The sequence below is a fragment of the Tamandua tetradactyla genome, chromosome 22, assembly GCF_023851605.1.
Source record: "Tamandua tetradactyla isolate mTamTet1 chromosome 22, mTamTet1.pri, whole genome shotgun sequence".
Lineage (NCBI taxonomy): Eukaryota > Metazoa > Chordata > Mammalia > Pilosa > Myrmecophagidae > Tamandua > Tamandua tetradactyla.
Genome location: NC_135348.1, coordinates 45,668,868 through 45,682,958, shown reverse-complemented (window position 1 = coordinate 45,682,958; position 14,091 = coordinate 45,668,868). Strand labels below are relative to the sequence as shown.

At 35.9% G+C, this 14,091-nt stretch overlaps 1 protein-coding gene across 18 annotated transcripts in view; it reads left to right on the top strand.

Moving 5' to 3' along the window:
* The window catches only part of AFG2A (AAA ATPase AFG2A), a 439,139-nt gene that overhangs the window by 114,173 nt on the left and 310,875 nt on the right, over positions 1–14,091 (top strand). For all 18 annotated transcript variants that reach the window (XR_013167561.1, XR_013167562.1, XR_013167565.1 and 15 more), the window contains exon 11: positions 12,944–13,153. Coding sequence is in view for 12 of the 18 variants with exons in the window: in XM_077140102.1 (XP_076996217.1) it covers positions 12,944–13,153 (210 nt within the window). In the remaining 6 variants the exon portion in view is untranslated. The remainder of the gene's footprint in view (positions 1–12,943; positions 13,154–14,091) is intronic.

Here is a 14,091-nt window from a genome sequence, read left to right as displayed (position 1 = left end):
AGCCCAGTTCATTAACTTTTATTCCTTCTTCCTGGAACTTGTCCATAAAAGGTTTTTACCTGATCATCAGGTTCTTTGGTTTCCATAGATGTGCAGTTAGAATTGAGGTGGATATTTTTTATTATTGTTTGATTTGGTTTGTGTGTTGCTGGATGCCTGTCCATAAAGTAATGTGAGATATTTGTGGACGTTATTTCCTTTGGGAAATTTATCTCACTGCTCTGTGCTTGTTTGACAGCTGTTCCTTCAATTCTAACTTTATTATTAATTTGAAAGTTTATAAAACCATATGCAAGCAGCTGTTCATTTTTCATTGGGGAATAAGAAAGAAAAGACTCAACTATTAGCAGTAGTTATTTAGGAATTGTAGGAATAATTTTCTGGAAGTTATGATATATTATAACTTATTTAAAAAGGCTTCTTGGATTTCATTTATTTTATAAGCGTAAAATAGATTTGTTGAAAGATGAGAAGTGTTGAAAGATGAAATACTGTCTGAAGGTAGAGTAGTGAACCAGTTCTAGAATTTCTCTAGCTCTAGGATTTTATGATTTCATGCTGGTGTTTATCCTTCTCTTACAGACTAACTTTTCCCATGACTCTGTGCATTAGCACTTCTTTGTGTAATTGTCAGTGTTTTGAGGTGATTTATATTTATTTATGAATTAAAATCAGCCACAGAAAAGACTCAACATTTATTTGGCATTCAAGTGCTCAGTCAAAATATTTATGGAAAGCCTAGTTGTTTGCTGTTAGTTTAGGAAATTTATGATCAGACAAAAATAACAAGAATAAAAAAATGATGGTAACTAAATGCTGGTTATAAAACTCCAATGTGGAACTTGATTCTATTTCTTTTATCTTTTGTAAATAGTCCTTCAAAATATTTACTTAATACTTACTTTAAACAACTCTTAGACACTTAAATGAAATAAAATAAAATAATATCTAGTGTTTATTAAATATTTACTATGTGCAAGCAAGGTGTTAATTTAATAGATATTACCTTTAATTAACACAGTGATCTGAGATCTTAGGTGTTATTATTCCCATATAACAGATGATAAAAAGGCTTAGAAAGATGAAGTAGATTGTCCAAAGTTATATAGTTAATGTAAATCTTGGATTTAAATCCAAGACAGCTTTTTCCCCCAAGTTCTAAATTTTAGAAGATTTTTAATATATTCTACTTTTATACTTCATGCATTTTTTAAAATATTAAATATCTTTTAAAATATGTTTGATTTCTTTATGACAATCCTTTCTTTGGGTTGCCTGTAATTAATTTAACAAGTCATTTGATATATATATTTTTAGGTTGTTTCTAGGATTTTGCTCTTACATGTAGTGTTGTGCTGTAAATCTTTAAAGAAAAACCTTTCTGAACATTCTATTTTGGGGGATAGATTCTAGGAATAGAATTTATTTAGAGTATGAACTTCTTAAATATGTTGTCAAATTCCTTTCAGAAATGCAGTTTTTTTCTTAGCAATGTGTGAGAATGCGAGTGCCATGTTTTAGTCTTTGCTAATTTTATGGTTAAATAGCTTATAGCTAAAAATAATTTCTCATTATTTTAACTTAAATCTTTTGGTTTTGATAACTGCCTAGTTGAGCTTTTTTTTTTTTTATAAGTGACTTCACATTTCTCCGTCTTTGAATCAACCATTTCCTTTTGTATTTTCCTATTCATAACAATACCTCTCTCTGGCTAGTCATTTATGCTTATCTTTTAAAAAAATGTTAATCATTTTTAGATCGACTCTTTCTGATTTGAGTTTTTAAAAAGAAAAAAAAACTATTCTAACCTCTTGGGAAGATAATCGATCAAAATGGCAAATATAGAGTCTTCACCCAAGGTGCCGGAATCTTATATTTATAGTTTATTATTACTGTTTCCATCTTAGATACTAACTAGAACTTCTGTTACTCTGATTTTATTCCTCATTTAGATCTATTTAGATCTCTTCTCATCCCTCCTCTGTATTTGATGGCAGCCTGTTTTGCCAATACATGGTGTTTATAGACCATAAGCATCTTTGTGGTTCAGATGGGTCATTTGCATTTTAGAGGAATTCCAGAATAGTTACTAATCATCTTAGTGTTTGTGTCCCACCAAAAAATGTCCCACAAATAAATTTTCTTCTTTCATCAATTACTCACAATTTTTCCTCCTGTTTTAAAAATAAATCAGATTATTTTTATTCTTTTAAAAATTATTTTCTCTCACGTGGCAGTAGCAGAATGTCTTAGTGTAGTCTGTAGTGCAGAGCAGCACAAGAGAGAGGCTTCTATAATAGTGAAGAATGCACACTAATTTTGGCAACCTTGCATTGGCAGTCTCTAAATTGGGAGAGAGAGAACTGGTAAAATGCAGAAAGGAAACTTTGTATATATATACTTTAAAAATTCACCTATAAGCACTTCTTAAACACTGCCATTAGGATAGTTGTGCAAGTGTACCTCTGGGGTTGCATGGTTTATAAATTATTTATACTTTTCACACAGGCCTTGATAGCCATATAAATACAGTTTCACATATGTAAAAAGCATCGGGTCTGTGGGTAAGATTGAGGGCTTGTGTGTCTTTTCATTGTGTCCCCAAGGAGTACTGTATTAGACTAGATAAAACACATTGCAAATAGTTAAATTACTTCAACCATACCTGTTAAATTTATAGAACAAGTTCTAAATCTTGTGATGTAGTTTGAGATTTGGTACCCTATGTTCTAGATTAAGTGTTACTCTGAATAGCCCAGTTATTGAAATGAAACCTTTGGATTCTGTAATTGTTAATTACTTACTTATACAATAGCATTGAGCTCCTTTCTACCATACTTGGGAAAGTGTAAACTTTATTTTTTTATTTTATATTGACCTTATATTATTAAGCTATATAAATAATATACCTCATATGTGCAATTTTAAGTGCTTTAAGAAATACATACTGTGCTGGTTTGAAAGGATATTTGTACCCTAGAAAAGCCATGTTTTAATCCTAATCCCATTTTGTAAAGGCCGCTGTTTCTTCTAATCCCTATTCAGTAATGTATGCCTGAAACTGAAATGAGATCATCTCCCTAGAGATGTGACTCAATCAAGAGTGGTTGTTAAACTGGATTAGGTGGAGATGTGTCTCCACCCATTTGGGTGGGTCTTGATTAGTTTACTGGAATCCTATAAAAGAGGAACATTTTGGAGAATGTGGGAGATTCTGAGAGAGCAGAACGATGCAGCCACGAGAAGCAAAGTCTACCAGCCAGCGACTTTTGGAGATGAAGAAGGTAAATGCCTTCCAGGGAGTTTCATGAAACAGAAAGCCAGGAGAGAAAGCTAGCAGATGATTTTGTGTTCGCCACCTGCCTTTTCAGATGAGAGAGAAACCTGACAGTATTTGCCATGTGCCTTCTCATTTGAGAGAGAGAGACCCTGAACTTCATCAGAAGCCCCCATAAACCAAAGTATCATTTTCTGGATGCCTTAGATTGGACATTTCTATAGACTTGTTTTAATTGGGACACTTTCCCAGCCTTAGAACTGTAAACTAGCAATTTATTAAATTTCCCTTTTTAAAAGCCATTCCATTTCTGTTATATTGCATTCTGGCAGCTAGCAAACTAGAAGACATACATTTATAGAAATGCGGTTATGTATATGGTAGAGTATTTGTTACATCCTGGGTTAGCAAATAGTTGAAAAGAAATCAGTGATAGAGAATGCAACACCCAGACAGTCTTTTCACTCACTTTTGATTGACTCATTAACACGAATTCTAAATTTTTTCCACTTTAGTCAAGTCCCAAGCACTACCTTATAATTCTTATGATACCTTATGATTCTTATTCTTATTTCCAAACCTGTTTCTTTTTTTCTTTTAATGGAACTTTCAGTTACCCAGTTGCTTAGGTTTGAGTCCTGACTGTTGTCTTGATTCCATTTTCTTTTTTGCCACCCCCTCTTCAAATTTAATTAATCATCAGGACTTATTGATTTGACTTATGTTATACCCTTTGTGTTTCTTTTCTTCTCTGTAGCCTCACTGTTACCACTGTCGTGTAGACTACATCTCTCTTAGCTGAATTACTGCAGAAGCTTCCTAATTAGTCTTCCTGTTTCCCTTCTTGCTACCTCTCCCCATTCCACTCCCCACTCACCTTACATTGTACCATCTTCCAGAAGTGCAAATCCGATTCTATCATTTCCCTAATTAAATAGCTCTTGTTCTCTGTTGCTTCCATTATGAAGTCTTCTTTATGGCTTTTGAGGCTTTTCGTGGTCAGATTGCTCCCTGTGTTGCCAACCTTCCTGTTTCTACTTCCCTCCTGGCTCTCTTAATTCTGGTCATACTGAGTTATTTTCCGTTTTCCTAGTGTACGCTGCTTTCCCCCCTCTGATTTCTCCGTGGCATTTACTGTTACTTTTGGCAGGATAATTCCTATATGTTCACCAGCTTCTACCTTATATGTCGCTTCTGAAAAGCTTTCTTTGGCCATCCATTTAAACCCTGACTACCCTTTTATATGGTGTGCCATACCATATATTAACTACCTATTTATGGAAATTGGTCTGTTTATGGACATATTCCATCAAGTTGAAAGTTTGGTATGTACAGGAACTGTTGTTTCTTTAGGAACCAGCATAGTATGAAATAAGCATTTAGTGAATACTTGTTGTAATAATAGATGTTTCTTTCTGCAGATAATCTCGCCTCATGTTTTATTCAGAGACTAGTGTCCTTCTGACATAACTTCCTTAAATCCCCACTTTTCCACCAATCTGAAAGTTTTTCATCTGTACCCTTTTACTCTCCTTTCCAACTTCCTCGGGATAATAGAGCTAACATTAGCTTGGGAAGATAAACACTTAACTAACAAAACAAGATATGAAGGGGAAAATAGAAATATGTTAGGAGCAGAGAGGTGTTATCTTTCAAGAAGTTTAGTGGTGAAGGAAGGAGATTTGGTAACAGTGTTAAGTAGAAACATTATGAAAGTAAGGTTGTTTTAAAAGATAAGAAACATGGGTTTTGTAGGCTAAAGAAAGAACATGGTGAAGGGCACATTTAAGACAGGAATAGATGGGCAAAATAGTAAAGCAAGAGCCCCAAATGTTAGAAGATAAATAGGGAACAGGGTTGTTTTACTCATCTACCGGGTCTTATGGCTTTGAGGGCAGTAGCCTTGTTCCTGAACATGGACCTCTAGGTCCATTCTGTGAACACTGGTTCCTTTTTTTTTTTTTTTGCCTGTTCAGTGAACATTCTGTTTTCTGATAAGAGTATTTTAATTTCTGTTGAGGAAGCAGCTCTCTCCAACTCTTGCTCCAAATGATTCTGTTTGATACTACTTCTTCATACCTAACTAAAGAGACAATTCTTACCATATGGACTTTATTATTATTTATTTTTGTAGTTTTCAAAATGTGTGTTTCACAGAGGTGAGTTAGAGGTTCAGTATCTGATTTGAATTTCATTTTAAAGACTCTTTTAAACTGTCAAAAAGGCTAATTCAAACATACTTGAATGTGTATTTAGTAAATACCAAATTTTTTTGCATTGGAAATTATCAGGTCGTACTCCCAATTTATTTACTTACATTTAGACCTGAGGGAAAATCGTTTCAAGCTATTGATGGGTATATAATTCATTTTTGTAAAAATGTCATTGATTAGGAAGGCTATAGCTCTGTACTAATTGTTGTTATACTGTAAATATCTACTTACCTAAATTAGTGTTAAGTCCTCCCAGCTGAGTACTGCTGCCTTACGGCAGTACCTACAATTACTCAAACATGCTCTAAGGCATGGAAACATCTGGTACTCACAGAGCATAGTCACTGCATCTGTGCTTTTCTCGTGCTATAGTGATTGCAGAGTATTAAGTGAATGGGTATCATGCAGCATCAAAACCATGATACATTATCACTTTAGTTCTTATAAGTTCGAAGAGTTGCCTCTCTAACTTTTACTTTTATGATAATTATTATAAATAACTTTTTACAAAAAACTTTTTGCTTTTACTATCATATGTATTTAGAAATACTTCTGTCATTCTGTATGTGTATGTATATATATATATGCATGTGTGTACATATATATGTGAGTATATGTCATATGTGTATATATATTACATCACTAAAACAGCATACAAATAAAAACTATTTATCTGATTAAAAACTGTTCAGTAATCTTCTTGCCATTTCCATTGACCACTTATTTCTTATAAATTATACCAAAATCTCTATATTAAATATAATTCTGCTTTCTGACGTCTCCTCTTGGTTTAGTTTTTGATTGTTGACCACCCTCCTTAAAACCCTCTTCGCAGAATGTTATCCTTCTGAGCTCTGTGCTGAAATATTTAGGAAAGGAGTCATGATGTCTACAGCTTATTTTTTATTTAACTTTTTTTTATTGTACGGTATAACATACATACAAAGCAAAGAAATAAAAAAGCAATCGTTTTCAAGGCACTCTTCAGCAGGTGGTCACAGGACAGACCCCAGGGTTTGCCACGGCCGACCATACGACCCTCTCATACTTTTCCTTCTAGCTGCTCCAGAATATAGGAGGCTAGAGGGCTCAAATACTTTTCTATCATCACAGTTGACTTTTTTCATTCTTTTTTTTTATTGAAAATTAACATATACACAAAAAAGCTATAAATTTCAAAGCACAGCACAACCATTAGCTGTAGAACATATTTCAGACTTTGATATGGGTTGCAGTTTCACAATTTTAGGTTTTTACTTCTAGCTGCTCTAAAATACTGAAGACTAAGAGATACCAATGTAATGATTCAGCATTCATATTCATTTGTTAAGTCCTAACTTCGATGTATAATTCCACCATCACCTTTAATCTTTCTGTACCTCTCTTTAAGGATGTTTGGGCTATAGCAGTTGTAACTTTTTGATATTGAAAGGGTTATGGGGTAGGGAGATGGAACTATCTGATGTTCTGGAGAAGCTGGGTGAGGTTTCAGGATTATCTGGACCAGGGACCGATCTGGAGGTTATAGGTTTCTGGAAAGTTACTCTAGTGCCTGGAATGCTTGTGGAATCTTATATATTGCCGTAGGTGTTCTTTAGGATTGGCTGGAATGGTCCTGGTTGGGGGTTGGCAGGTTATGATAGGTAGCAAGGTCTACCTGAAGCTTGTGTAAGAACAACCTCCAGAGTAGCCTCTGGACTCTATTTGAACTCTCTCTGCCACTGATACTTTATTATTTATACTTTTTTCCCCCTTTTGGTCGGGATAGGATTGTTGATCCCGTGGTGCCAGGTCTGGATTCATCCCTGGGAGTCCTCTCCCACGTTGCCAGGGAGACTTTCACCCCTGGATGTGATGTCCCATGTAGGGGGACGGCAATGATTTCACTTGCAGAGTTGGGCTTAAAGAGACTGAGGCCACATCTGAGCAACAACAGAGGTCCTCCAGAAGTAACTCTTAGGCATACCATAGGTATCTAAGCTTCTGTGCTACCTACATAAACTTCACAAGAGTAAGCCTCCTGATCGAGGGCATGGCCTATTGATTTAGGTGTCCTTAAATTTTGACACAGTATCAGGGGATTCCCTAATGGTAAGGTTTAATAGTTCCATATTCTTTCTCCCCTCCCCTCAGGAGGGGAGGGGATTATCTGCTTAATACACTCTAGATATTTATTACTTTTTGGTTATTTACTCAATAAACTCTAGGATGTTTCCAGGCATTACAATAATCTATACAGGATTAAAGGACCTCTTTCCTATTCTGTGCTTCCTGTGTTTAAATTGTTCAAATCAGCTATACAGATAGGTTGGATTAGATTATGCAATACTGAAAATTTCAGTTCCACATCAAATAAACCTTTCTTCCATTGGTCTCAAAGAGCATGTGTAGTTCTAAAATATAGACACTGTCTTCCTTACCCCTGTGTTCTGAATTACTTTAATCCCAACCTGTTTGGCTTCGTTCTTATCTCTGAATATCAGGGTATATATATAAAACAGCCTCTCAGAATCCAGAAATCATAATCACCACTCCAGACTTAATGTGTCTGCTCTAAAAGCTTAACAATCTAGGCTCCTGTTTTCTTATAAGCATTTTCTAAAGGTAACCATACCGTTGTTGGTTTTTTGTTTCTGGCTTATTTTGTCTCACAGAATGCCCCACATGTTCATTCACGTTGTTGCATGCCTCCCGACATTGTTCCTTTTTGTAGCAGCACAACCTTCATTCATAAGTATACACCATTGTTTGCCAATCTACTTCTCCGTCAGTGCATCCCTTCAGCCAACTGCATTCATCGGGCATCGTGTAGAGGGCCCAAAGTCCACAGTCCATCAATATTCTCAGTTTTAGATAATTTCGTTGTTCCCAAGAAACAGAAAACCCATAAACATACCCTCGCCAAACAGGAAATCTAAACCTCTTCTTAACTCTTGTCCCTCACCCCATTATTTACCTCTGCTGTTGCTGTGGGTAGTGCTTCTGGTTTCCTTTTGAACATAGTTCATAGCATGCCATAACAGTTTTCCCTCTGTACCCTGGACTTAAACACTCTTTATACCGGAATTTTATCTTTGAAGTAATGCTTACGAGAACTCATTCATATTTCTGTGAATAGTCATAGAAATAGTTCACTGAGTCAGTGGTACACATACATAGGTCTATACAATCCCTTTCAATCTTGTTCGTCTTCAGTATGGTAATTTTACTTCTAGACCCGCTAGAGAATCACCTTTGCTCCTTTCTATTCCCTTACACTGGAGTTCAACCTCATTAGCTGTTAATAGTTCACCCATCTCTAGCTTCTATGTATCTCTAAGTCCCCTGTATTCTGTATTATAAGCCTCTGATTATACCTTTTGCTGGTCATAAAAGTGGAATCATGCAGTATTTATCCTTTTGTGTCTGGCTAATTTTGCTCATCATTATGTCCTCAAAGCTCATCCATCTTGTCATGTGCTTCAAAACGTCATTTTGTCTTATTGCTGCATAATATTCCATCATACGTATATGCCATATTTTGTTGATCCACTCATCTGTTGGTGGGCATTTGGTTTATTTCCATCTTTTGGCGATTATGAATAAAGCTACTATGAACATCCATGTGCAAATGTCTGTTTGTGTTGTTGCTTTCAGCTCTTCTGGGTATATATCAAGTACTGCTATTTCTGGGTCATAGGGCAACTCGATATTTAGTTTCCTAAGGAACTGCCAAACAGTCTTCCATAGTGGCTGCACCAATATACATTCCCACCAGCAGTGCATAGGTGTCCCAGTTTCTCCACATCCTCTCCAACTTTATAGTTTTCTGTTTATTTAATAGCAGCCATTCCTATAAGTGTGAGGGTATCTCATTGTAGTCTTGATCTGCATTTCCCTTATAGTCAATGAAAATGAGCATCTCCTCATGTGCTTTGAGCCATCTGTATTTGCGCTTCAGAAAAATGCCTATTCATATCTTTAGCCCATTTTATAATTGGGCTGTTTGTTTTTTTGTTGTTGAGTTGTTTTATTTCTTTGTATATACAGGAAATCAAACCTTTGTCTGATACGTGATTGCCAAATAATTTTTCCCATTGAGTTGGCTGCCTCTCTTCACCTTTTTGACAAAGTCTTTTCAGGTGCCAAAGCATTTGATTTTGAGGAGTTCCCATTTATCTATTTTTTCTTTTGTTGCTTGTGCTTTGGGTGTAAAGTTTAGGAAGCTACCTCCTATTACTAGGTTTTGAAGATGTTTCCCTACTGTATGGTGCTAAGTCTTATATTTAGGTGTTTGATCCACTTTGAATTAATTTTTGTGTAGGGTGTAAGATGGGGTCCTTTTTCATTCTCTTGATTATTGAAATCCAGTTCTTCTAGCCCATATAGCTTATTTTTAAAAATTCTACAAAAAAAACCTGATAAATCTGTATGCTTGTGGATTGTTCGTATAAATGATAGACCCTTGCTATTTGTAGATTCCATGTTTTTGAAATTGCCTATGTGTTAAAAATGTGTTTCTAACCCCACATCAGTATCCACTGTTCTTGTCCTGCCGCTCATGACCTTGCACCCAGCAGTGAAAGATGCATGGTCCCCGCCAAGGTTGAAAAACACCATGGTCTGTCTTCTTGCTTCAGCTCTCATAAGTGTGTCCTCTTTGCATCACATTGGTTGCCACTTTTTTACATTCTTGTGCTTTTTTGTTGGTGATTTCACTGCTTAAAATGGCCCCAAGCATAGTGCTGAACTTCTGTCCAGTGTTTCTAAGTGTAAGAAGCCTGTGTTACTGAAAGAGAAAATACATGTTAGATAAACTTCATTGAAACATGAAGTATAGTGCTGTTCACCACAAGTTCAGTGTTAATAACTCAACAATATGTGTTAAATGAGGTATCTTTAAACAGAAACACAAATAAAACAAGGTTATATATTGATTGGTTGACAAAAAATGACCAGAGGCTCACAGATGCTTAACGAGGTATTTCCTCTAGGAGAGCAGTGTTTCGGTCTTCATTTGTTTCTGTACTCTGCAGTGACTTATAGAATGTACCTACCATAAATAATGAGAATCATTTTTAATATTTGCCACATTTGCCTTAGTGCATGCATCTTCTCTCTAAACACCCAGATAAAGTCAATTCTTATTATTCACGGTAGTTAGGTTCTTTGGAGAATTTTGGTGAAGGGAGTTTAAACATTTGTTGAACTGATCTTTCAACTTTTATATATGGTTGAAATTTTTCAAAGTAAAACTTAAAAAAGAAAATTAAAAGAAAAGAGAAAAGACAGCAGAGATTGCAAGCAGGTATGTGTCAGGGTGTGATAACTCTGTTGCACTTCTACCCACAGCAGGCCCTTATGCTGAGACAGTTGCCTTCTATAACCAGTAACTCTGATCCTGCCAGTGATAGATAGCTGTTTTTGTTTTTTGGGGGGGGCGGGGGTGGGGGGGCGGAGGTTAAGCTCATGTGCACTGATCTCAAGTTTAATTTTATTGTTATTGGTGGGGAAAAAATTCATTCAAAGCAAACATTAAAAAAAAAGGTAAAAATAAAACCGAAAGCTACTGCTGTTGTGGAAAATATATACTTATTACTGATGCTATTAAAATAGATAAAATCATTGGGATGACAAGCTGGCATTTTACATTGGAGACCTCAAAATGCTTATGCCTTTTAATCCAATAATCTTACTTTCCAAAATAAATCCAAAGGAAGCATTTTAGAGAAAAAGTTGTCTAATGTCAGGATTATGGCTGATAACATAGCATTCCCCTAGGTCTGTGGGCAGTTTAACAACAGCCAAACTCCCCCAAAACCATTCAGGGTCATTTGGAAGAAGTCATCTTTTTCTGACACTAACAAAGAAACAAAACCCCTTCTCTTATCCTTTGGATTTTTAGATTGTCATTTTTCTAACTTTTCTTGCACCTCCTTCTTCTCAGCCTCTTAAGTGTAGGTGATGCCCCAGGATCTGCAACATCTTTCGTTTCTTAATGAGCAGTTTTAGTTATCTGCTGGTCTCTACTGTTTTGTTTTGTTTTTTTGTATTTAGATATCTCTCCGTCCTATCCTCTTTCCAGAGCTCCATTTGTGATGTCTACTTTTCCAACTCCTCACTTTTCATCGTTTGAATATCCTGTCCCGAGTTCTAACTCTGTATATATAAAAAATACCTTATTTTCCCTTCTGAAGATTATTCCTTCTTCTGTGTCGTCCTGAAATCTTTTCGCTAGCTTTGAGCTTTCCTCTCTTACTCTACTCTCAAATCCTCAACTGTAACTCTGCAGTATCTTTTTGGTGCGTCTTTTTTAGTTGATTATGGTTACCCTGATTAAGCCCATCTTTATTTCTTAAAAAAAGGGTATTTATAACAAGATCCTTATCAGTCTCCCTTCATTCTCTCCCCTCCATAGCGAATCTTATCAGAGAAGTTTTCCTGTAATACAGATCAGATCCTCTAATTTTTAAAAATCTTCAAGCCATGTTATTGTGTTTGAAGGGATCTTGAAGTCCTATAGTCTAGTCTTTAGGAACCTCTGCTATTTGCGTCACCATACTTTTTTTTTTTTTTATAATTATTTCCCTACACTTTTTGGACTCTACCTGACTATTTCCTTGTATTCACATTTCCTGATCTCATCCATCCTTCAAGAGTTGGCGTTCAGATTTGCCTTCCAGCTGAAAGTAATAATTCCTGGGAACTCTGATACTTTTTCTGTTTCTTTGTTATTATATTTAGTATCCTTTCCTTTGTGTAATGGTGATTTATGTTCATTTTAATAGTTGCTACTGGTAGATAAATTCTTTAAGGTCTGGAATCCTGTCTCATTCTTCTTTCTATTTCCTAACGAGCATTAAATTGTTCTTAATACTTATCTATGAAGTAAATGAATATATAAATGCTGTCTTATTGGGAAATATTTCGTAGTTGAGAAAAAGTTCAAGATGTTGAGCATAATTTTAAATGCAAAAGACAGAAAAGATCATATGTTATATTTATGTTCTATAAAAACACATTCAGGAGTAATTTTGCATAAAAAAAAGAAATATAAGAAATCAGGTATATAGACAGGATCTTGGATCATTGACTGAAATCATTTTCAGACAGATGGAACCTAATTTGTAAAGCTTGAATAGAAGGTAGCATTATATTCATTCACTTAAGCAGTTATTTATATGAGACTTGTAAGTAGAAACATTTTGGTTTTTCTTTGTTATTTTTACAGTATGCAGTCGATATTTTATTTACCCCTGATTTAATTCTTGATATTATTGGAATATTTTATGATCCTTCTTGGTTCTTAAATGGTTCTGTTCGCACTTAAACGTAATTTGTTGGGGGGAAAAATATATATACAGTGTGTGTGTGTGTGTGTGTGTGTGTATGTGTGTGTGTGTGTGTGTGTATGTATTTTAGTCCTCTATCTGCCCTGGAAAAACTTAAGTTTAGAAAATGTTCTGTTTTGCAGGTATCTTGGTCAGATATAGGAGGACTGGAAGATATCAAACTGAAATTGAAACAGGCTGTGGAATGGCCTTTGAAACATCCAGAGTGTTTTATCCGAATGGGTATTCAGCCACCTAAAGGAGTTCTCCTCTATGGGCCACCTGGATGCTCTAAAACAATGATAGCAAAGGCGTTGGCCAATGAGAGTGGACTTAATTTCCTAGCTGTAAAGGTAGGTTGTTACTTTTTGTAACTGGCTACTCCCTCTCTCTGTCCTCTCCCCATCCCTCAGGGGAACATATAACACTCTTAATAAGCAGGAGGTTTTAATTTGAAGTTGGTGGATGTGCTGGTTTGAAATTATGTACCCCAGAAAAGCATGTTCTTTTAATCCAGTCTTTTGAAGGCAGACCTGTTCTTGGGTGGGACCTTTGGTTAGTTTGTTTCTATGGAGATGTGGTCCCACCCATTCAAAGTGGGTTTTAATCCACTTACTGGAGTCCTTTAAGAGAAAGGCATTTTTGAGAAAAGCACAGATGCTTGAAGAAAGAATATATCCCAGCAGAAGCCAGAAGGACTCACAGGAGCTGAAAGAGCTATTTTTAAAACCAACCCAGGAGAGAAGGGCCAGCAGATATCATCATGTGCCTTCCCATGTGACAGAGCAGCCTGGACATAATCAACCTTTCTTCAGTGAAGGTATCCACTTGTTGGTTACTGTTCTAGTTTGCTGGCTGCCAGAAATGGAACGGCTTTTAGAAAGGGGAATTTAATAAGTTTCTAATTTACAGTTCTAAGGCCGAGAAAATGTCCCAATTAAAACAAGTCTATAGATGTGTCCAATCAAAGGCATCCAGGGAAAGATATCTTAGTTCAAGAAGGCCGATGAAGTTCAGGGTTTCTCTCTCAAGTGAGAAGGCACATGGCGAATATGGTCAGTTTCTCTTCTGGAAGGGCACATGGCAAGCACAGCATTAGCATCATCTGCTAGCTTTCTCTCCTAGTTTCCTGTTTCGTGAAGCGTCCCGGAAGGCATTTTCCTTCTTCATCTTCAGAGTGCTGGCTGATGGACTCTCTCCTTCATGGTGCTGCAGCATTCACTGCTCTCTCTGAATCTCCCTTTCTCCAAAATGTTTCCTCTTTTATAGGACTCCAATAAACCAATCAAGA